Source organism: Thamnophis sirtalis, unplaced genomic scaffold (genome assembly GCF_051295495.1).
Source record: "Thamnophis sirtalis isolate CommonGarterSnake01/CBP01778 unplaced genomic scaffold, rThaSir2_p1.2 scaffold_2, whole genome shotgun sequence".
NCBI lineage: Eukaryota > Metazoa > Chordata > Lepidosauria > Squamata > Natricidae > Thamnophis > Thamnophis sirtalis.
The window spans coordinates 35,292,279-35,316,653 of NW_028261382.1; the positions used below are offsets into that span (position 1 = coordinate 35,292,279).

Here is a 24,375-nt window from a genome sequence, read left to right on the forward strand (position 1 = left end):
TGAGTTCGAATCCTGATCAGGATCAGTAAACAGTGACAGAGTTGGAAGGGACCTTGGAGGTCATCTAGTCTAACCCCCTGCTCACGCAGGAGACCCGTACTGGGGATTCGAACCACCGACCTTTCTGATCGACAATCTCAGTGTTGTAATCATTGACCAATGCATAAATAAATCAACGCTTTATGTGTTAAGCTTATGAATAATAAAATGATTTTTATGTACCCCAGGCAAAAAATCAACTACTGAAGGAGTTCCGTGTTGGATGCAAGCTGAAGGGGAGGGGCTAAACGAGTGGGCGGAGTCAGAACTACTGCGGATGTAGTTCCTTGACTTTTTTTTAAATCTTTTTTTTTGCTTCGGGAAACTGGCTCCTCCTCTTTGTCTTCCCTCTCTTTGCGCATGCTTGATTCTCATGAAGTGCATCTTCCACAGAATTCAAGACACTTGCGGGTTGATTTAACAGATTAACAGAGTTGGAAGGGACCTTAAAGGTCATCTAGTCCAACCCAAGCAGAAGACCCTACCTCTACCTAGGATCTAACTCACAACCTCCTGATTGTGAGGCGACAACTGTGCACAACTGTGTAATATTCTTTTAATCCGTTTAAAATTTTATTTTCTTCCCCTTTGAAAAGAGGAAGGCGGGTTCCCCCCCCTCCGCCTGCCTTTCCCAATCATAGAGCAATGCTGCCATCTCGTGGCGAAAGAAAAGTGGTGCACTTGCACTTCTTTTTTCGTTTCTTCGTTGCTTAAGTTTTATTCGTGAACCAGAAAAGCCCTCCCCCCCCGAGTCGGATTCATACGATCTTGGTCGCCTAGCGAGCGATTCACGTGTGCTTGGGGTTTTGCACCGTGCATGAAGCTGTGCTACTAACCCGCGTAGAAGGCTAGAGCTCCAAGCAAAGGAATTTTATTATTCATTTATTAATCGACATTTTACTACATAGTCTGGCAAGGGCTCCTGTTTGATGCGGTTGTGAGTTCGAATCCTCTTCATTTCCAAGTCATTAATAAATGTTTTATGTGTTAACTTTAGGAATGATAAAATAACTTTTTTAAAGTATGTCCTGGGACAGCGCTCCCCCCCCCCCCAAAAAAAAATCCTGACTAGCAAGTAGTCAAGATTGCAGATAGAAATTCAACTGCTCAAGCAGGGGAAGAATTCCCTGTTGAATACAAGCCAAAGGGGAGGACCTAAGCGAGTGGGCGGAGCCAGAACGACTGCGACGGAGTTCATTGGCCAAACTCCGTGACATTTAAAAAAAATCCCCGCCCATTTGTGTCACCTGGCTCCTCCCCATCTGCGCGTGCGTGCCCCCTCTCCAGTCTGCGCACGCGTCTCGTTTTAAGCCTCCCAAACAAGAGCCGGCTCTCTCTCCCCCACGCCTCTCCCTTAACGCAGGCGCTCTGGGGCCTTTCCGCCCCGCCTTCGCGCTTTCCTCTAAAAAAAAAAAATCCAAACCGCGAAACCACTTCCCCGATCTCCTCGTCCCTCCCGGATTGGCCCATTCCGCTGCCGCATCCCGCCCTCGCTGCGCCGACTTTTGTTTCTCGTCGCCCGCCCTCCTCCCCTTTTCAAGGAGGGGGGATATTTGGCAGAGAGAAAGAGAGAGACTGGGCCGGCCTGCCTCCCTCCGGGCCCCGCCCCTCGCGAAGTGGGCGGGGACTCCCAGCGGAAAGGCCCGCCGCCATCTTGGATCGCGGGTGCCTGTGAGGGAAGAGGAGGGGCGGCGGCGACGAAAGAGGGAAGAAGGAGAAGGAGGAGGAGGAGAAAGAGACCCCGCCGCCGCCCGTCGCCCCCTTTGCGCCTTCCGCGGCTCCTGCCCGGGGACGAAACGCTGCTGTGGCCGCCGCTGCCTCCCCAGCCAAGCTGCCCAGTCACCAGCCCCTCGAGCCCAGGTAAATCCGGGCGGCCTAAAGTCAGGCCTTCCGCTCCCCCCCCCCGGGCCTATCCCCGCGGGTTGCCTAGCAACGACCCCTCCTCCCCCTCCCGCCGAGGGAAAGGAAGCGCCCGCGGGCGCCAGGCCAGGAGGAGGAGAGGGGGGGGTGAATGGCGACCAGGACGCCCATCGTTCCCAGCCCGCGGCTCTATGGCAGCCCAGCCGCCATCTGCGCCTCCCATCATCCCCAGCCGTTGAAAGGGACGCGCACACCCAGAGACTTCCCGTTCCTGCCTGTCCATGGCTCTGGGAGAGCCTGTCATTCCTCTGCCCCCTCCCTCCCAATTCCATCATTCCCAGGCCTTGCTTTCTGCCCCAGACCCCCATGGGCCTGATGGGGGGTGGGATCCTGGTGCTAGGGGTAGCCAGGCCTTAGAGGAGCTGGGATCTTTGGGCATAGATGTAGGGTGTTGGAGGAGGATTTCTGGCTGGCTTCCTTCATCTCTCCTTCCTTCTTTCCATATCCATCCCTTTCTCATTCCTCCTTTCCTTCCTTCTTTCCATATCCCTTTCTCATTCCTTTTTTCTTTCCTTCTATATCAATCCATCCATCCCTCCCTTCTTTCCATATCCATCCCTTTCTCCTTCCTTCCTTCTTTCTTCCTATATCTATCCCTTTCTCCTTCTTCCTTCTTTCCATATTCATCCCTTTCTCCTTCCTTCCTTCCCTCCCTCTCTTTCTCCTTACTTATCTATCCATCTTTTTCCTTCCTTCTTTCCATATCCATCTCTTTCTTTCTTTTCTTTCTCTTTCTCTTCTGTTCACCCTCCAATCCACTCTTTTCCCAGTAGGAAGCTACCTACCTCAATGGGTTAAAAAAAAAGGAATGTCCAACCTTGGCAACTTTTTAAGACTTGTGGACTTCAACTCCCCAGAGTTCACTTCCCGTGCTGGCTGGGGAATTCTGGGACTTGAAGTCCACAAATCTTTAAAAAGTTACCAAGACACCCCTGTGTTAAAACTTTAGGGGGTGCATTAAACCAGGGGTCACCAACCTTTCTGACCTCAGGAGCCACTATATTTATAATTTTAAATCCTGCGGACCACTAATATGATTTTTTAATATAGTATTTAGTACAATATAAAAAATGCAAATAATTTTTCTGCGGACCACCAAAATTTTCTCGTGGACCGCCGCTGCATTAGGCCATATTCCTTGGAACTAAGTGTTTTTACTTATTTATTAATTAGATTTGTACGGCCCCTATCTCGATGTTGAGCAATGGCTGGGTGACTTGGGGACAGTTCCTCTCTTTCAGCCCAGCCAACCTCACAGGGGTGTTGTCGTTGAAACGGGTGGCATATAACAGCCCACCCACCTCACTGAGCTGTTATCGTTGGCATGGGCAGCATATAAATTTAATAAACAATAAGCATAGCAGGGGGAAGCGGTATTAGGTATGCCTGTTCTGTTGATCACTTATAAAGTGATAAAGGCAGGATCAAAATCTAATGAATAAATGAACAAACAAGGTTTTATGCTCAGGGTGCCTTCTAAGGGTTGAATGGAGAATGGTCTATTTGCCTGCAGTTTGTTTAAGCAATGTTTTAACCCTCATTTAAATTCTTTACCTTGGCTGTCCTGGAGGTCCCATGTCCTGAAGGTGTCAAGGACGCCTTTTTCTTCTTTCTGTTGAGAAAGTTAGAAAGCTGTGTCTGTGAAGCTGCCTTTTTATTTGTAAATTAGAGTACAGCACGACTACACAACGATGTGCAGTGAATGCCACTTGTGTTGTGCACATTACATCAGAGGGGGACGACGACCAGTGAGCGATTTTTAAAAGAGATTGAGGATTTTGAATAAGTCCTTCTTAAGCAGGCTAAGTGTTGGAATGCTTGAAACGGGGGAATTTTTGCCTGGAGTCTGAACTGAAAGTGGCAAGGACTGCTGCTCTTTCTATTGCCCTGATTTATTTCTTAAAAAAAAAAAATTGCAGTGTTAAGTGCTTTACCCATAGTAGATCTTCAATGAGAGAGATTGTGCACTTGGCTCTGAATGCATAAGGTGAGCTGTGCATACCTCTTATCCTTTAATCAGCATGTGTGCGCTTGCAGAGTTATGCTTCTCTGCAACAACGTGGTATGAATGTAACAAACTAACTTTGCATGCTTGTTTTTCCAAATTAACGAAGCATCTTCCTCATAAGGAAAAACCAGTTAAGAATCCTGTATACTGATAAACTTGTTCTGCAGATTTTTCTGCTCGGGCTAAGAATATTTTAATGTGAGATTCCTGACAAATTACTATCATATGTTAAGGGGGGTTATCGGGCATATCTTTCAAATTTAGGGGTGGTACCCTTTGCTAAAACTTCAGCTTTCGGTTGACCGGTCTGTTTGCCTCCTTTGGTTTGGCTTGGGGTGATTCACACCTGCCAAGGTATGAAGCTTGTTAAACTCAGATTTGGCATGGGAAGAAAGGATTGTGCAGCAAAATATGGATTGTGCCATATTTTGTGAAAGGATTGTGCCTTCTTTTAACACCAGCCTGAGACCTGCAAACTCGTCATCCCGATTTTGGCTATATTTACCTGGGCTGAGGGGCAGTTAATGTTCTCAAAACATCTACCCTGTTTCCCTAAAAATAAGACCTCCCCGGATAATCAGCCCAGTTGGGCTTTTGAGCTCATGCACTAAAATAAGCTCTCCCCCGAAAATATTGCAACACAGCAGCAGCCACGAGGTGACCACGCTCGCCACCTCCTGCACCTCAAAAATAATAAGATCTCCCCGAAAATAAGGCCAAGCGTTTATTTCGGGGGTGGGAGATGTTAAATGAAAATAAGACCCTGTCTTATTTTGGAGAAACACGGTAGGAAATGTTGATCAAGTGTTGCATTCTTAGCATTGCATTTGCAATCCCTGGACACGGACAGGAATTACTAGAATATACTCTAAAGTTGTAAATCTGTGAGGATTTCCCTCCAGTTGTCAATGATTTAACTTTGGAGATTTGCCATAGTTTTGTCATATCCAGGAAGCTTTGTCCGTTTTTCCGGTATGTGTGCTGTCTTTTCAGTGGCTACTGCCAGACAAGGGAGTGGCTTGCTACAGTTCTTTTCTTCAATAAATAAAGAACATTTAAGACCCTTTATACTTTCCCAACAGGAGATTCAGTGGCTAAGACGCTGAGCTAGTCAATCAAGAAGGTGGGCAGTTTGGTGGTTCGAATCCCTAGCAATGGAGTGAGCTCCCGTTACTTGTCCCAGCTTCTGCCAACCCAGCAGTTTGTAAAAAATGCAAGTAGAAAAATAGGCACCCCCTTTGGTGGGAAGGGAACAACGTTCCGTGCGCCTTCGGCATTGAGTCATGCCGGCCACATGACCATGGAGACGTCTTCGGACAGCGCTGGCTCTTTGGCTTTGAAACGGAGATGAGCACCGCCCCCTAGAGTGGGGAACCTTGACCTTTTTATAGTTTCCCATGGCAATCTCTGAACTTTGCACACCTACTGGTTGTGTATTGTTGGGCAGACATTCCCAAAGGGAAGGGGCACAATTTCCATAAGGAAAAACAAGAGCAGCGCAGTCCCCACCGCTTTTATGACAAAGAGAAAAGTTCACTTCGGGTTACTTTAAGGGCGCTGCAGAGTTGGGAGCCGTTTGTGTAAATATGCACTGGTTTGAGCCGCGTGCTGTTGAAAGAGGGGTTAGTGACTGTTCAAAGTGACAGCGGGACTGGGGGGAATATGACCATTTTTCACACTTATGACTGTTGCATCATTCCCCATGGTCACGTGATGAAAATTTAGGTGCTGGGCAGCTGGTTTGGATTTATGACAATTGTCGTGTCACATGATCCCCTTTTGAGATTCGCTTCACTTAGCCACATTGCTCACTTAACAACTACGGCAAGAAAGGTCACAAAATGGGGCAAAACTCCCTGAACCAGCGTTTTGCTCAGCAACAGGAATGTTGAACTCAGTTATGGTCGTTAAGCTGTATATGAGGACATAATTTGCTTGCTGTTTGAGTTGGTTTTTCTTCCCTCCCCCTCTTGATTTCTTAAACCTGCCGTTGTAAAACAGGCATATCTTTTGGCTCTGCACCAGGGTGTGTGCTAGAGGGCACACACATTTGAAGGCAGTCCTTTCGTGCTTTTTGAAACATCGGTTCGATATAGAACAGGGGTCACCAACTTTTGGGATCTGAGGGAGCACTAAATTCATAATTTTAAATCCCACAGACCACTATTATGAATGAGCTACCTGATGTCCAGTGGGGGCGGGCGTGGCTAGGTGGTCATGTGACTGTGGGTGTGGCCAACCCGATGTCACTCAGGTCCAGGGGTGCCTCGGCAGCCTCTACTTGCCTCTCCCCTCCCAGTCACTACTCGCCAGCCCGGCTCCTTAGGGCCTCAACACTTAAGCAGCCACCATGAGAAAGAGTTGGCAAAGCAGCTGGCTCAGTTCAAATTGGATCTGACCGAGAAGGAGGCTCAGCAGAAGCACCTCACTGAGGACTAGGAGCATAGGCTTTCCAAGCAGAGGGAAGACCTGCAGGAGTGCAAGGCCAGGCGCCGGCACCTGGAGGCTCATTGGGCTGAGATGGTCAGCCAGTTCCAGGCCCTGATGCAGTCCCACTGGAACGAGGCCCTCCGGTTCTTCGCCACCAATGGCTCCTCCCTCCAGCCTTCGCTGAAAACCCCTCACCAGGAGGCTGAAGCAGACCCCAAGTAGGAATTTCTGCCCTTCTCTGATCCACCCAAAAAGACCCCGAAGGGGGAGACTCTCTGCAGCAACACAAGCGTTCATTGCATGTATCCATCCCAGGGGCCGTAGTTTGAGGACCCCTAAAAATGCAAATAAAAACGCTGATCTAGAAGACCCTTTTGCTTTGTTAGCCATTTCTTGCAAAGGATGATCAAAGCGGCGCCTTAAGATGTTGCCAGCATGGACAGGGCCTGAAATAGTGTCTTTCATTCATACGACCGGCTCGCTGGTGGAATTGCATCTGCCACACCACGCTGTCCATGCCCTACTGTATGGAACGGATGAATTCTAATCAGATGACGGCCACGTGTTTACTAGAAGATGCTTACGCTTGGGAAATCACATCGTCCAAGGAGGGGAAATGACCTAAACCATCTGACGGAGCTCAGATTTTATTTTATTTTCTAGTGGGAAAGGACCCAGCTAGTCGTTGCATTCTGGCTTCTCCTCCAAAACAGATTCTCTCTCCATTGCCCTTCCTGATGCCAGCTTTATATTTTTCTTTCAAACCTACAAGAGTATAGGTTTCACAATCTTCTTAAGCAATTTAAACTATTTTGTTACTGTTTGGGCAATAAATGAAGATAGCCTTGCACTCTTTAAAATTAACCAACTTGCCACTGGTTTTACTATCTGTTTTTTTGCTGCCTGCCATGTCCCAAAGCAACATTTCACCTCTCTGCTTGAATTGGTTGTAGAAATGGAATACATAATTCATTTACAATGAGTTTCCATTCACTTGCGGTCTCCTCTTCCTTGTTTTCAGCTTTGGGTAACGTAGTTCTGCTTCATTATTTTAACTTGCTCATTTAAAAAAACAAAAACTGGCTAACATAGCTTACATATGAGGCTTGGCCCTTCATCCCTAAACGAATGCGCGCAAACCTTTGTTCAAGACTTAGAAATAGGTAAATAGCCTGAGAAACTTTTTTGCGAAAGGCGCAGTTAGATAATTTCTCGCAGGAAAAAAAAAAGATAAGAGGCTTAAAATAATGGGGAGTAGGCAAGGTAAGCCTTGCATGGTGTTGGGTTTAATTGCTTAATAAATTCTTCCGCTATCCTGCCAGGAAATTGAGAGAAAGGGCGCATGGAATCTCCTGAAATATCTAGGTGTGTCCACTGTGGGAAAAAGGAGCAGCAATCTGATGCTAAAGTAGGATTCATAAAAGGAACGAACACGCTACTGATCTTTGTGATTGGAGGGCAAATTCTGAAAAGTATGTGAACTTATACTGTGTGAGAATCTATCTTCTGAACAAAACTCCGCATTGGCAACAGGGAAGTCATCTGGCCAGTAAAAACTCTGCTAGCTCCATTAATTTGCTCAGACTTCACCCTGCAAGGGATTATGGAGTCATTAAAAGAAGATGACAGGAAGAGGAGGGGAAGCTGACTCAATGCCAGGACTTGTACAACACAATTGCAGAGTAAACATAAACTACAAGTAGCTCTCGACTTACAACAGTTCATTTAGTGACCGTTCAGAGTTACAACGGTCTGCTGCAACAGTTGTAAGTGTGAAAAACAGTGATAAGTCACTTTCCCCGGTGTTGTCGTAACTTTGAACAGTCACTAAATGGACTGTTGTAAGTCGAGGACCATATATCTACGAGCCACGGTGGCACAGTGGTTAGAGTGCAGTACTGCAGGTTACTTCTTCCGACTGCCGGCTGCCTGCAATTTGGTAGTTCGAATCTCACCAGGCTCAAGGTTGAATCGGCCTTCCGGCCTTCCGAGGCTGGTAAAACGAGGACCCAGATTGTTGGGGGCAAGAGGCTGACTCTGTAAACTGCTTAGAGAGGGCTGTAAAGCACTATGAAACAGTATATGTCTAACTGCTATTGCTATCTCAGTAAATATACAAGGAGTCAGTTGACTTTGGAGTTTTTGGGGTTCTGTGGTTCTCTTAAGGACCAACTATGAGTTGTGAACGAAACAGGAAATTTGTGATCCAAGGATAATCATGTTAAGCTGTTTCTCTTTTTCCTTCTCTAGTGCCACAATGGCAACTGCACCTTACAACTATTCCTACATCTTTAAATACATCATTATCGGTAAGTCTAAAGCTCCTTTGGAAACGCCTTATTATTTCTGCTACAGCACACTTCCAGATGCTGTTGACTGCAGCTGGTGTTGGGATAATAGAAGTTGTGGGAAGAAGATCTTGCCTACCAACAACGAGTAAAATGCAAAAAAAAGGGATCTATTTTCGGGATATGTCGAATCATCCCCTGCATGCGAGGCTTGGTGGAAAGGTGGCATACAATGTCACAAGTCACAGACGCTTTTGTTTGTGGTGCTTTCAGTTGGGTTGTCTTGAGGGGCTTGTCCCCATTCCTCCAAAAGCAGGATTTGGTTTATTTTTAATGCTTGGACTGCTGCATTATTTCACAGGTGAATTAGTGTTCTCCTGTGCGCTGCTTGGGGAATTCAAGCATGGGTTAACTTGTCCATTAGCTTTGAGACGGAGTTATGCAAATTGCTGGCCACGCCTCCTCTGACTGGACTGGTTCAGTTTTTTTAACTCAGTCCAGCCTAAAGAGACGCAAAATAATTCAGTCTGGCCAGAATTTTGGATTTCAGAGCCAGGAAGTGAGGTAGAATGATTTACCCTTTAGACACTTCCTTCAGTGGTTACTGTGCTGCTCACTTTTGATCTTTGTTATGTGTCCCATATTGGGTAAAGGCTACTCCGCGTTAGAGCTGGTGGAATAGTCTCCTAGGGCTAAACACCACTCATTCCTGGTATGTGATTTTAGACTCTCTTGCTATCCAGCTTCGAAATAGTCCTCAGCTCAGAAACATTCATTTATCGACCACTTGAAGCTACAACAGCACTGGGGAAAAAGGGGCATACCAACTGGCATGGATTTACAGTGGTTGCAGGGTCCTGGGGTCATGGATTGGCATTTGTGACTTTCCCAGCCTGCTTACAACAAGCAAGCAGGAATCCCGGCCCCAAGTACTAATTATGATAAGAAGTCCAGGTTTACTTTTGTAGTGATTTGAGATCTTTCTTGGCCTAAACATGTGCGCACACGATAGGATCAGACACGAGGTGGCTTGTTTGTTTTCAGTGTGATTATATAAACCATTGTTTTAATGCCTAGCAAGTTGTAGAAAACGTACGTTACGTTCCCGAGCGGGAAATAAAGCTAGCGTATTCTTGTTACTCATCCGTGCTCTTTCGAAGAAATGTAAGAAGTGGGAACTTTTCCCTCCTGACTTTCAGTTACAAATTCTGTAATAGCGATACCAGGAAAAAAAAAAGATTCCAGAGCAATTCTTAGTAGCATTATGCAGTACTTTTCATTCCCCCTCCCACCTTAAAAAAAAAAAGCTTGCATGGCACTTTCATTAAGGAGGAATGCTGATCGTGGATTATTACACCATCTTTGTGGGAGAAAAATGGCTCCATATTATTATTCCATAGATAACTTCTGCGATAGATACTAAGTCGAGGCCACAATGGTAACAGTTCATTTCTAAATATTCCTCTCTTTTCTCTCCTTTTTTTTCCCCCTCTTCATTTTAAGGTGATATGGGTGTAGGAAAGTCCTGCTTGCTCCATCAGTTTACAGAAAAGAAGTGTAAGTGTGCACATCTCTTCCTAATTGTAGTAGTAACTACCACATGTCTTTTATCCTCTCCGCTTTCCCAACATGTTAATTTTAGGCTTCTCTTATGTTATTAAAGCTGCATTACAAAATGGGAATGGTTCTGGATTTCACTGAAGCAAAATGCCTTCCATTATGTAATACACAATCATGATTGGTTTAATGTCATGAATTTTTGTTCAGAGATAGGCTTAACAACCAAAGATTTATACATATGCTGATGACTAGAGTTGGGGGAGGTTTTGCCAGAACCCTTGCCTATAAAGTAACATGCAGTAGAACAAGTTGGAAAATAGTTGTTCACATTAATAGAAAAAAACACAATTGCTGGTTTTGGGGCTGCCATTTAGCTGAGGTGGTGGGTTAAGCAGGCCTTCAGGGACGACATGCCTGCTCCTCGTTCATGGGGATCCCTGTGAACGGAAGTGTTAGGTAATAAGTGCTTTCTCGTTTTTGTTTCGTTTTGCCTCGCAGTTATGGCAGACTGTCCCCATACAATTGGAGTCGAGTTTGGTACCAGGATAATTGAAGTTAGCGGCCAGAAAATTAAGCTGCAGATCTGGGACACGGCGGGACAAGAGAGATTCAGAGCTGTCACACGGAGCTACTACAGAGGTGCTGCAGGAGCCCTTATGGTTTATGATATCACTAGGTAAGGTGATGGAGATGCCCTTTTGCTGTGGTTTGAACCCGGGGCTGCCTGTCCCTTAACTCACTGTGGTTTAGCTTGATGCTCTTTTAGCTGAAACTGGCTTCTGGAACAGGGACGCGGTGGCTTAGGGGCTAAGATGCTGAGCTTGTCGATCAGAAAGGTCGGTGGTTCAAATCCCTAGCACTGGGTAACGGAGTGAGCTCCCCTTGTCCCAGCTTCTGCCACCTAGCAGTTTGAAAGCACGTAAAAATGCAAGTAGAAAAATAGGAGCCACTTTTGGTGGGAAGGGAACAGCGTTCCGTGCACCTTCAGCATTTAGTCATGCCGGCCACATGACCACGGAGATGTCTTCGGACAGCGCTGGCTCTTCAGCTTTGAGATGGAGATGAGCACTGTCCCCTAGAGTCGGGAACGACTAGCACATACATGCAAGGGGAATCTTTACCTTCTGGAACAAAGCAGGAGTCGGACTTATTGTATCAAACCTCTCCTTTTAGCCAGATAACAATTTCCAACGTTCTCAAATCGAGATTTAAAAAGCTCCTCCATACAGACACCTCGTTTTGATAAAACATGGTAGAAAAAGGTGGGGGAGTGGGGTGGGGGGACATAAATACTGAATCTTTCTCGGACCAAATAGGATGAAGTTGGACTTCCCCTTGCTGTGATTTGTCTTGAGACAAGAAAAGAGCAGGCATTCTATAAATGTGATGAAATGTTTGCTTCCTTTTTGTCTCGTAGAAGAAGTACGTATAACCATTTAAGCAGCTGGCTGACGGACGCAAGGAATCTAACTAACCCAAATACTGTGAGTGTCCTAATTTAGAAACTTTTGTGTTAGGGTCTGTTCGTCTCCAGGTTGAGATGTCAGGAAATTTCTGCTCAGTTCCAAGTTGATTCTCTCCTTGATTAGTTTTCACCCATTGCTTCTTGTCTTGCCTTCAGTGCTTTGGAGAATAGCTTGACTCCCTCTTCTTTGTGGCAGCCCCTGAGATATTGGAAGACTGCTATCATGTCTCCCCTAGTCCTTCTTTTCATTAAATGAGACAGACCCAGTTCCTGCAACCGTTCTTCATACGTTTTATCCTCCATTCCCCTAGAATGGAATATATCATCTATTCTCCTAGTAGGCCTCTGCCTCTTCCCCTCTGCGTCTAGAAATCTTGTGGTGGAACAGCTGTACAGAGTCTATTACAATTTGCTTAAGAGAGGCAGTTTTCTAAGTGATTTTTTTCCCCGGCTCCATATTCCAAGGGGAAGGGATTCTTTCCCTTTTTGTACAGCCCCGGTTAGAAAGCGATGTGGTTAACTAAAGCAGTCATTGTAGCTCGCTAGGTTTCTGACTTCCTCTTCCAGCACGTCTGTGTTAATTTCATAATGTGCAGTTCCTTAAAACTGCTTCCTTAGCCTAATGAGAAACCAAATTGTCCGTTAATTAATTCTGGCCTTGCCCGATTCCAGGCTCTTGACAAGCTCTTTTTGCCCGCTGCTGGATTTCTGTTAAATACCCCGTTTTGTCTCTTGTTCTGGATGCAGGTGATCATCCTTATAGGAAACAAAGCAGATCTGGAAGCCCAGAGAGATGTGACATATGAGGAAGCCAAACAATTTGCTGAAGAGAACGGTATGTATAGTTGCTCCAGAGTAATAGTAGTAGCGCTTAGACTTGTATACCGCTGCACAGTGCTTTACAGAACCCTCTGAGCAGTTTACGGAGTCAGCCTCTTGCCCCCGCCCCCCTCTCCCAACAATCTGGGTCCTCATTTTCCCAACCTTGGAAGGATGGAAGGCTGAGTCATCCTTGAGCAGGTCAGGATCGAACTCCTAGCAGTGGGCAGAGTTAGCCTGCAATACTGCATTTTAACCACTGCTCAGCTTAAGCAGAACGGGTAGCGCTCGGCAGAAAGATGGCGCAGAAACTGTTTAGAGCAGTATCGATGTAGGCCCTGTGGGTGTTGATGTATGTGTGGACTATTCAAATTGTATGCAGGACCTTGTTAAACTTTGGAGACACCGACTTGCTGGTTGGTGAGATCCAAAAGAGGAGTATTTTGATTCCCGACCTAGGTTAAACTTGCACTTCATTCTCCCAACAGGTTTGCTGTTCCTTGAAGCGAGTGCAAAAACGTAAGTAGGCTCCTGTACGTTAAAAAACATCATTTGTTTCATAGATGAATTCATCATTTGCCTGGCAAAGCAAGCTGTGTCAGTGTAATTTCTTAATTGTAGCATAAAAAGAAAAAAACGCAGGTTTCCTTAACCTGAAAGAAATGGGTTTTATGAATGGAGATTCTTTCCCTGTGAATTTTTCTCTGCCAAAAAAACAAAAGAGCGAAATGTCTTATTTGCAGAAGAAGAATCATTTCGATTTATGACAATGCCGGTGGTTAAAATTGCACTTGTATAATGCTAGTTAGAGGGACGTGGTGGCTCAGTGGCTAAGATGCTGAGCTTGTCAATCAGAAAGGTTGGCATTTGGGCGGTTCGAATCCCTAGCACCGCATAACGGAATGAGCTCCCGTTGTTTGTCCCACTTCGAAAGCATGTAAAAATGTAAGTAGAAAAATAGGGGCCACCTTTGGTGGGAAGGTAACAGTGTTCTGTGCGTCTTCGGCATTGAGTCATGCCGGCCACATGAGCACGGAGACGTCTTCGGACAGCGCTGGCTCTTTGGCTTTGAAATGGAGATGAGCACCACCCCCTGGAGTCGGGAATGACGAGCACATATATGTGAGGGGAACCTTTATGTTTACCTAACACTAGTTATTCAAAACATAAGCAACTGACCATGGGCCACACAGTTTATGGATTGTGATTTTAGTGTAGTTCGATCATGTATAATTGACAGATTGGGTTTTATCATAGATTTATCTGTTATTTATTATTTTATTCTAGAATTTGTTCTGTCTATGACTAATAAAAAAAAATATTATTATTCAGCTTCAAAACATGGGAAGTGCAGTGTGCAAACAGGAGTGGTGTATTTGGTGGGGTCCTGGATGCTTTCTGAGTATGGTAGTTTTGTTGCAGATGTTTCATGACCCAAGTAGGGAACATCATCCCTTTTGATCATGCACGTCGGGCATGGCCGATGTGACCTAGTTAGGTAACGAAACATCTGCAAAGGAAGCAAGCTCGGGAGAAACACCAAGGACCCCTCAGTTCGACCCCGAGCTATAAATATAGATGCATTGGTCATAAAACTCCCAAATTAACAGCACTGGCATGTCCTTTTCCCCCCCCAGAGGCGAGAACGTGGAAGACGCGTTCCTAGAAGCCGCCAAGAAAATCTACCAGAATATCCAAGACGGGAGCCTGGACCTGAACGCAGCAGAGTCAGGGGTACAGCACAAGCCTTCGGCTCCACAGGGCGGGCGGCTAACCAGCGAACCCCAGCCCCAAAGAGAAGGCTGCGGCTGCTAGTTGACCTTGGTTCCTCGGCTCTGTCTGTGACCTTTCACCTCTGTCAAGAGCAGTGCTTTTTTGGGGGGAGGGTGGGGCTGCTTCCGTTTTCCTCTGCACATCTTACCAGGTTTAATTAAAACTCCCGAGGCAAGAGTTTAACACAGTACTAAACTGCTAAAAGAATAAAATAAAAAGAGAAAAAACTTAGATGTAATCAGGTTATCAAAGGCAAGTAGAGTCATACCCCCCATCCCTGCATGGTAAATCTTAGACGTCCTTATTCCCCCCTACCTCTCCCCTCCCCATAATCAATTTGTCCTTGTGAATAGATGTCACCGATTCATGATTTACAAAACAGAGCTCTGATGCTGGACCTCATGACTTTCACTCTCTCTCTCCCCTTCTTTTCTCCGCAGAGCTTTTGTCTCTCGTAAAGTTTAACTTTGGTAGCTTCAACTTTTTTCTCCCAATCTGTAACTGGTCTGTCCTTTTTAGTAACAAAAAAAAAAAAAAAAAAAGAAAGGAAAAAAAAAAGATTTGCTATGAAACTATTTCCAAGGGTAGAATGGGATCCCGCGTGGATTGCTTTCGTTGGGAAACTGGTGGTGGTGGTTAGGGATTTTTGGCGGAGGGGGGAGGAAGACACTTATCACTGGGGCCCCTCCGTCTCGGCTTGGGACATGGTGTGGATTTATCTCATATCCCATGTCTTGAGGCTGCCGCCGCCGCTGTTCCCTATTTTTACCCATACGGGCCCTTATTATTAACCAAGCGTAAATATGTATAAATTTTGACCAAACCAAGCTACACACTCAGATACATCCTGTGTATATGATTTTAATGGAGGACGGGAAATTAGAAACTTAAAAGTGTACAGCTCCACTAAAGATGGCCAGGTTAGTGAGTGCAGGTCATTTGTCCACCCCGGTTTCACTTTATGACGTTTGGCGTTAATGCAGTGACCAAGAGTATTGCTAGCCCAGCGTGGGACCTCTCTGCCCTCTTCTCTGCCCTACTCCTCCTCCTCTTTTTTTGTTGTTGTTACTGCGGGTCTTGTGTACTTGAGGATGTGCTAACTCGCTTTCCCTCTTCCCCCTTAAAAGATAGCTCTTGCATTTATTCCAGCTGCATTGCCCGCCTTGTTGTGTAAGAAGGTGGGGCTGGGTCGCACACCTGTATGCTTCTGGGAAGGGTCTTCTTCCAACTGGACCGTGGCAAATATTACTCTTGAGGGAGTTTGGACTCTGCTGGACACTACAAAGTTCCACAACCTTAGCTGCTGATAACTCTTCCCAACTTCCTCTCTGCCATGATCCCTGAAAGAGGGTTCACTGAGAAGGGTGGGCCCTGTAGGATGGAATTCCCCCCCCCCCACCTCTCTCCACCCTTAATTGTTCTCTCAATGCCAATCTGGTTGAAGATGTGGCTAAGCCCGGCTGGGGAAAAGGATGAGCCCCTTTGATTCTGTTGCCCTGCAGTGTCTCAAGCGACCACGCCTAGACACACACGCCCTCGATGACACTAAAACCAGGCCACGTTCCAGTGTGCAAAAGCGAAAGGGGAGAACCAGCACGCTGTCCTTCCTCGCTTACGTGCCCCTTTTTTCGTTTGCTCTAGTTTTTTCCCCTCCCTCCTGAAATCTCAAGATTCTTTCAAAGTAGATGGGTATTACAGAATTTTGCTCTTTGAATTGCACCGTGTGGGGGTGGGGGTAGGGGAGGGCGAGGGTTGCCCAGGGACCATGACCTGTTGACACAACTTAAAAAAGTTTTGGGCAAAGGCAGTTTGCTTCCTGCAGCTTGTTAGCGGTGCAATATCCTTTTCTTGCTGTGTCCGTCCCGTCCCCCCCCCCCCTTTCAAATTACAGTAGGTCTTCATTTTCTGTGACAGGATTTATTTGGGCTGCTGTATACTCATTTAATGTAACAATGCTATTATCTAAATATTTGTAAATAAAGTACCTGTATCTAGACAAAAATGAGTGTTGTTCTTGGAGGAGGGGGAATAAAAGGGTTGTGAATTGTGGGACAACTGAAATGATTTTTTAAAAAGGGGCGGGGGGAGATAAAACTTTAGAAGTTGGGCTTGAATTGTCCCAAAGGTGCTTTTTCAAGACAAAACTGGACTTTCTTTTTTCCTTGAAGATGTTTCGCTCATCTAGGAAGCTTCTTCAGTTTTTCTTCTTCAGAAACTTCAGAACTGAAGAAGCTCCTTGGATGAGGAAGGAAACGTCTTCAAGGAAAAAAACAAAAGGAAGTCCAGTTGCCTTTTGGAAAAACACCTTTGGGACAACCATGGCCTTGGATGACCCAGAAACTCCACAGACTTTGAATTCTTTTATGGGGTCTTCTACTATACAGGGTCTTATTTTCTTTTGACCCCCAAAATAAGCGCTTGGCCTTATTTTCGGGGAGGTCTTATTATTTTTGAGATGCAGGAGGCGGCGCACGTGGTCACCTTGTGGCTGCTGCTGTGTTGCAATATTTTCAGGAAGGGCTTATTTTCAGGGGATGGCATATTTTAGCGCATGCTAAAGCCCGATTGAGCTTATTATCCAGGTAGATCTTATTTGGGGGGAAACAGGGAATAAAGACTCAGGAAATCTACGGGAGTGTTCCTTATGTTCAGAATTTGCTCTGATTTCCTTTGCTAGCTCATTTAATTTTTAAGAAAGAGAATACGTTTGAAGATAAAAGTGTTACTTCATTCTTAAATATGAAATGTGAGCTATTGTTGGCCTTTTAAAAACTTCCCAAATAAGTCGCTACAGGCAAATGATGACGGGTATCAGCTGTCTGTACTCCTAGGCAGCTATCACACACCCTAAAATTCTGTTTCAAATAATTTTTTTTTTCTGGCTGCATAAAGGAGGGAGAAAAGATTTTGAGACATGAAATATCGATGTAATCCTCGTTAACGGCCATCGAGCACGGACACTCGAAAAGTCGAACCCTTTTGTACAAAAAAAATTTATTCACAAAATATTTTATCCCATAAAAAAGCCGTTTTTTTTGCTTTTAAACGGTGGTTAAAAAGAAACGTAAAAAGAGCGAAAGACACACACCTCTTCCTAGATTCCACTCCACTCTGAAGTGGAGCCCTGATGTTGCTTTCAGCGTGGCAGAATTCCACGAGAGAGAGGCGGAAAACCTGAGGGCTCGAAGACGGTTAAAACTTGTAAATAAATGAGGTAGTCTTCATGACTTTCACATCCAATTGGCACAGGTTTCACCAATCCCATTTGTGCATAGTATTTTTCTACAACAACAACAACAAAAAAAGCACAATAAGCAGCAAGTTACAGATCTCTTCCCTCTGTGTAATTCCTCATGACAACTTCCTTCATTTTATTCGTGAAATATTTGTTCTAAGGAAGCTGCATTTTACCAGGCTCTGAATACAGGTAATCCTCCACTTAACCACCCACAATTGAGCCTAAAACTTTCTGTTGCTAAGTGAGGTGTAGTTGTTAAATGAGGCTTTGTCCCATCTTGCTTGCCGCAGTCGCTAGGTGAATCTCTGCTGTTGTTAGTCACCAATCTGGCTTCCCTGTTGACTTTGCTCGTTGAGAAGGTTGCATGTGACACCGCAACCGTCATAAATTTGAGTCAGTTGCCAAGCGTCTGCATTTTGATCACCTGACTCTGGAGATGCCACAAAGATCGTTAAGTGTGGGAAATGGTCATAAGTGCCGTTGTTAACGGTCACTAAATGAACTGTTGTATAGTCTGCAGTAGTTTTGTCCTTGGTTACTTACAACTGTCCAGCGTCACAATTGACTTTTTAAGATCTTTTCCAGACTGGCATGGAAAACCTTTGTCATGCTACTAAGAAGGAATATGTGTCAACTGTGACTTAAAAGTCTTCAATTTGGTCAACCCACGTTTAAAACCATTCACAGCTGGGTGTGTCTCACCTGCTCTGTGGAAGCTACGTCTTGAACTGATAAACCACTTGAGATTGGCTCGAAGTGTCTGTAGTTGTCCAGGGCGAAGGGGCTGTGGTGGACTAGGGAGGAAAAAAACCAACAACCCAAAACCTTAACTAAACACGTACGGTTTTTGATTTTATAAAAGTCATAAGAAAGCTGGTGCTCTTTAGGTTAAAAAAACACACACTTTAAATGGATTTTGGATGCTTTCATGTACATGTTTTTCCTTCAAGCGATGTTATTGTATTCTTTGGAGTATAAGACGCATCAAGATTTTGAAGAGGCAAATAAAAAAAGGTTTTGCACTCTGCAAACCTCCCAAAAATGGCCCGTTTTTTTACAAAAACCGGCCCATCCCCCCCCCCCCCCCCCGAAGGCATGAAAAGCCTTTAGGGAGCTTGCAGAGTGCTCCTGGAGGGTAGGAGAGACCAAAAACAAGCAAAAAACGGGCCCGTTTTTCGTAAAAAAAATAAATTAAAAAAGGGCATGGATAGCCTTTAGGAAGCTTCTAAAGTGCTCCTCGGGCTGGGGGGTGGGTTAAAATCGAGCAAAAAACGGGCCGATTTGTGCTCATTTCTGCCCTTCCCAGCCCCCAGGAGCTCTTTAAAAGCTTCCTACAAGCTATGCACGGCCATTTTGGTTTCGGGAGGCAAAAAATGCTGTATTCAGTGTATAAGATGCACCCAGATTTTCAGCCTCTTTTTTTGGGGAAAAAGGTGCGCCTTATACTCTGAAAGATACGGTAATTAATTTTTCTAAAGTGACTATATTCACTGCTCGTCGTATAATCCAGTGACCCACAACCTTTTGGGCAACAGGGACTGGTTTTTCCACGGACTGGGGGGGATGTGGTTTCCTCTGCTGCCTCCATTCCACAGATTGGGCTTCGCTTGTTTGCACCTCCCAGTTTCTGGCATGTTGCGGCCCTGTACCATGGGCCACCCTGTGCTGGGGACCCCTGGCCTAATGCCCTCCATCCATTTTGAGAAAGAAGGGTTTCAAACCTTCCCAAGTTGGTACACCTTGCAAATATCCAATGCGTAAAATAATGCTGGCTTCGGACCTTTTCAAAAGGATTAATGCTGGTTTTTTTACTACTGCTATATTAAATCTATTTTGCGAGGGGGAAAATGGGGAAAGCTTTAGAAAAAGGCCAGTGGGACATGTCATGAGAAAGGAAGGTCCAGGCTTAACAGGATAAACATACGGTGTGCGCTACGCTACCATAAAGATCGCTTGACGCAAACACTAGGGAAGAAAACCTCACGGCAGGGCCAACGTACCTGGTTCTTGGCATCTGTGAATCCTGAGGAGTTTAACGATGGAAACAAGGAATCGGTAGAACTGCTGCTAACCAGCTCATCCAGGGCATCGACTTGTCTCCGCAGGCTGTGGAGGGTGCCCTCGGTCTGTTGCTTCCCTTTGATTAATGCCTCCACTTGCTTTGACATGCATTGCCGGAGTTGAGCCTGGAATGGATAATGTTCAAGTGAAACCATCGACTGGGAAGATCTGGGCTGCTTTGGACAGAGGTCCACCATAGCAGGGTCTCTGCCACTCATTCTGGATTAACCCAAAAGGCACCTTCTAAATTTAAAGCAAAGACTTTAGGACTTTATTCTTACGACATAAAGGGAGCTTGTGGTTAACTGAGACATTGGTTAATTCAGTTTTGCCCCCTTTGAAGACCTTCCCTGCCGCAGTTGTTAAGTGGGCCATTTTTTGCTCAATTTTGCCCGCCCCCAACCCCCAGGAGCACCCTATAAGCCTCCTAAAGGTTATTCATGCCCCTTTTTTTGACAAAAAAGGGCCCGTTTTTGCAAAAAAACTGCCGCTTTTGGGAGGTCTGCAGAATGCAAAAACTTTTTTTTTAAATTTGCCTCTTCAAAACCTTGGTGCGTCTTATACTTTGAAAAATACGGTATTTCCCATCCCAAGCAAATAACATCTAAATCGTCACTACCTTGAGACGATCTTCCTGGTGTTGCAGTTGTTCCCGGCGTACCTTTCCACGCCACTGTTCATCCTTGGGAGAAAAAAGAATTGGTGAAGAGAAGAATCTCCTGGGCAAGGAACTTGAGGAGAAAGAGAAGGCACCTCTGCACATCCCTTCACACTCGTTCAGGGTGGATTGTGGGGTAAAACTAGACATTAACTATCACATGCGTAGTAAAGGCAGTGATATTGTATACTGTCACATAACAACTATCACACGGGTATTTTAAATGCGGACTCCTACTTAGAAGCTCCAGCTGAAGCAGAGATTTAAACCCAAGCTTCTAGATCTCTAGATTTTTTTTTATCGTAGAAAATAAAATACAGAAATAGTAAAGCAAACAAAAATGGAACAAAACAGAAACATGCCTTCGAGCTGAACAATAGAAAAGGAAAAAAGTAATGAACAAAAGGAGGTAAAAGTAGTGAATTCAATTTAACATTTAACATGTAGGATCCACCCTGGCTGGGTGCTGGAAGGAAAAAAAAGCAGCAATAAATTATCCTCCCCTTTTACAAATATCTGTATCTGTCTGTCTGTCTGTCTATCTATCATCTATCTACAATGTATGTATGTATGTATGTATGTATGTATGTATGTATGTATGTATATATACACATACACATATTTATATTTATTTATTTATTTCGATGTTAAGGTAATGTTTAAGTTAACCTGTTGACTGCCCTCCCTTCCTTCCTTCCTTCCTTCCTTCCTTCCTTCCTTCCTTCCTTCCTTCCTTCCTTCCTTCCTTCCTTCCTTCCTTCCCATCCATCCATCCATCCATCTATCTAAAAGAAAAAGCAGTCAACAGGTTGACTTAAACACTACATTAACATACAAATAAATAAATAAATATTATAAATCCCTCTGTTAACCATGTTATTATATTTAGCATGCAGAAAGTCCATAAAGGGTTTCCAGTCTCTTACAGATCTCATATTTTTAAATTAGAAATAAACCTGGATGGTTGGTAACAAAAACCGAAAATGGGAGAGTGGTGTAAAGGAGGGATTGCTGACCAACTGCACATGGAAACAAGCTGCTTGGATGTATGGATTTCTAATATCGGCGCAAAATCTAGACTTTCTGGCACGGAAGATGCAGACGTTCCTTCTTCGAGTGGACATTCATGCTAACTATAAGTATTGTGTGTGTGTGTGTGTGTGTGTGTGTGTGTGTGTGTGTGGCCCGTTGTTCTGATCCGTGGTGCAACTTTGCATCTTGACATAACTTTACCGTGATGTGAACTTTGGACAGGTCCAGCTTTTCATCCAAAAACAGCATCCTGGCCTTGCTTTCGGTGAATGGGTAGTTTTCCTTCAGGCTTTCCACGTCGCTCCAAAGCCTTCCCTTCCCTTCCAGGGCAGCTTCTCTGTCCTCTAATAACTCTGGAGGAGATTGGCTCAGATCCTTCAAACCGTTCCTCATTTTGTCCTTCACCTCCAGCCTGACCAGCTTAACGCTGCCCTTCAGCTCTTTCTGCTGTTTCCCCAGCTCCTCCTGGTTCTTCATCTAAGACACAAGAAGCAACAGCGGTCATCCCACACCGATGTCAAACCACCGAGTGGCCTTGCATCTCTATGATTCTGGGAGGAATGCCAGAATCTAATCAATGCAACTAATTAAACGTGAGCGGCTGAAATGATTTGTATCTAGTGATGCTTCCTTTCACATTTTACAATTTATATTCCTTTGACAGGACAGGTAAGCCTCAACTTACGGCCACAACGGAGCCCTAAACGCCTGTTGCTAAAAGAGGCTATTGTTAAGTGAGTCCCCCCCCCTTTTGCAATCTTTCTTGCCACCATTGTTAAGCGAATCACCGCAGTTGTTAAGTTAATCACACGGTTGTTGAGTGAATCGATGTTCTCCGTCGATTTTGCTTATCATTCACGTGACTCCAGCAATACTGCTACCGTCATAAGTATGAGTCAGTCTGAATTGTGATCGAGTGACCCTGGGGACGCTGCAACGGTCTTAAGTTTGAAAAATGATCATGTCCCTTTTTTCAGTCCTGTTGTGACTTCGAATGGTCATTAAATTAACTTGTAAGCTGAGATCTACTATTCTCCAAGGAACCTGAGTGTAGAACAAGAAGCAATGGATGGAAACTAATCTAGGAGAGAAGCAACTTAGAACTGAGGAGAAATTTCCTGACAGTGAGAACAATTAACCAGTGGAATAACTTTCCTCCAGAAGTTGTGAATGCTCCAACACTGGAAGTCTTTAAGAAGATGTTGGATAGCCATTTGTCTGAAACGGTATAAAGTTTCCTGCCTAGGCAGGGGTTGGACTAGAAGACCTCCAAGGTCCCTTCCAACTCTGCTATTGTATTATTGTATTAATTTATAGGCTGGCAGGAGAACCTCCAGAGCCCTGATATCCCTTTCCTCTGCTTTATTCAAAGATCTCAGCGCTTGTGCGTATTATACCTGGGCGCAGTCAACTTTGTACCTTAATTCTGGTTTGTGGGAAGAAGTCGGTTCTCCTGGCCAGCAGGCCAAGAGGGGACAGTCACCTTTCTGGGAAATGGGGGAGGCTGTTCGGATGCTCCAGGGGGGATACCTGTGATTTGAGTTGTGTGTGCTCCTCTTGGATCCGGCCAAGGTCCCTCATCAGCCGCTTGGCTCGTTCGTGATTCTCTCGGGCCACTTGTTCCAACGAGGTTATTTCTTGTTGCAAGCGGTAGTTTTCTTGCTTCTGTTCCTAAAAATAAAAACAGCGGGTAGGAGAAGAGTATATTTTTTTAGATAAAGGTAAAAGTTCCCCTCGCACATATGTGCTAGTTGTTCCCAACTCTAGGGGGCGGTGCTCATTTCCGTTTCAAAGCTGAAGAGACAGCGCTGTCCAAAGACGTCTCCGTGGCCATGTGGCCAGCATGACTCAACGCCAAAGGCGCACTGGACGCTGTTCCCTTCCCACCAAAGGTGGTTCCTATTTTTCTACTTGCATTTTTTACGTGCTTTCAAATTGCTAGGTTGGCAGAAGCTGTGACAAGTCACGGGAGCTCACTCCATTACGCGGCGCTATGGATTCGAACCGCCAAACAAGCTCAGCGTCTTAGCCACTGAGCCACCGGGTCCCTATCTATAACAATAAGCTTGTCTAATTTACAAAAGCAGAATCGAAGGTTCTTTCTTTCTTTTTTTTCTCATTGCAAAGACAAAATCCGGAAGCAGTTTCAAACTAGAGACAAAATATTAAACATAATCCCTTATTTGGATAAAAAAAATCTTCCAAGCGTTCAGAGAGTTTGGTAGAACCGGGGACAAGGCAGCTACTCCCTCGTGTTCAAGAAACCCCCTCATTTCTTGCCATGTTTTCTCTCCTTTCACACACACTCCAAAATGGAAACGAAGCGAATGGAGGTTGACAAAGACAGTCACGTACTTGAAGGGCTTTTTCAAGCTGATCCCTTTGAGCCCTGATGGTTTCCTTCAAGGCTGCAATTTGCCTCTCCGCTTTTACGTGGTCTGCTTGCAGGCGGTCCTGGAGCAGCCTCTCCTCGGCTCTGGAGAGGCCAAGTTCTCTTTGCAGGGACGAAACCTCGCCCGCCTTTTCTTGAAGCTTCTGTTCTTTTTCAGAGAGCTGATGCCCTGGAATCAGAGGAGTCGGTCTTGGTTACCCTACCAACCTTACCAAGAGCTTCACGTGTGTGCTCAGTGCTGCTTTTCATCTGCTGAAGGACATCCCTAAGAGAATGTATGAAGATTGTTGGCCAAGCAGGGACAAAAACAGCCAGAGAAATAATTGAAGCCTGTGAAACGGGCCCCTTGTCAGACAACAGCCGTGCTGGTTTACCACCAGCCTATCAAGAGCTGAGGGCACGGCATCCCAAGGAAACAACAATTAACAATTTAATAGCCAGTCATCCGCACCCGAATTAAACAAAGCTATGCACAACCAGCAACCATAAAAATACAATGTGTAGAAGAGCCCAGTGCACATATTCTGGGAGAGAGAAGTTCCAGTACGAGCCCAAAAGCTTGGAAGAATAAACCTTGGGGTTCCGGTGACCGATTCAGATTGGATCTTGCGGAATTCATGATATCTAAATGCTAGTTTCTTTGCAGAGAGCTCAGGGTATTTAAAAAGATGCTACAAAGGTAATGTTTTTAG

The 24,375-nt window shown here is 45.1% G+C and overlaps 2 protein-coding genes across 5 annotated transcripts in view; one reads left to right on the top strand and one right to left on the bottom strand.

Moving 5' to 3' along the window:
• Positions 1-1,679: 1,679 nt before the first annotated feature.
• Positions 1,680-15,688, top strand: RAB14 (RAB14, member RAS oncogene family). Its single transcript, XM_087704758.1, has 8 exons — positions 1,680-1,899; positions 8,648-8,706; positions 10,189-10,242; positions 10,744-10,921; positions 11,663-11,729; positions 12,458-12,545; positions 13,018-13,048; positions 14,167-15,688. Exons 2-8 carry the CDS (start codon positions 8,655-8,657, stop codon positions 14,342-14,344), a joined length of 648 nt encoding a protein of 215 aa, XP_087560884.1. The 5' UTR covers positions 1,680-1,899; positions 8,648-8,654; the 3' UTR covers positions 14,345-15,688.
• Positions 15,689-18,242: 2,554 nt separating this feature from the next.
• CNTRL (centriolin) overlaps positions 18,243-24,375 on the bottom strand; it is a 38,487-nt gene continuing 32,354 nt past the window's right edge. For all 4 annotated transcript variants that reach the window (XM_087704759.1, XM_087704760.1, XM_087704761.1 and 1 more), the window contains 6 exons: positions 23,647-23,852; positions 22,822-22,962; positions 21,493-21,768; positions 20,221-20,283; positions 19,541-19,726; positions 18,243-18,334 (listed from right to left, as the gene is read on the bottom strand). In XM_087704759.1, the coding sequence (XP_087560885.1) occupies positions 18,257-18,334; positions 19,541-19,726; positions 20,221-20,283; positions 21,493-21,768; positions 22,822-22,962; positions 23,647-23,852 (950 nt within the window). In that variant the 3' untranslated portion in view covers positions 18,243-18,256. The remainder of the gene's footprint in view (positions 18,335-19,540; positions 19,727-20,220; positions 20,284-21,492; positions 21,769-22,821; positions 22,963-23,646; positions 23,853-24,375) is intronic.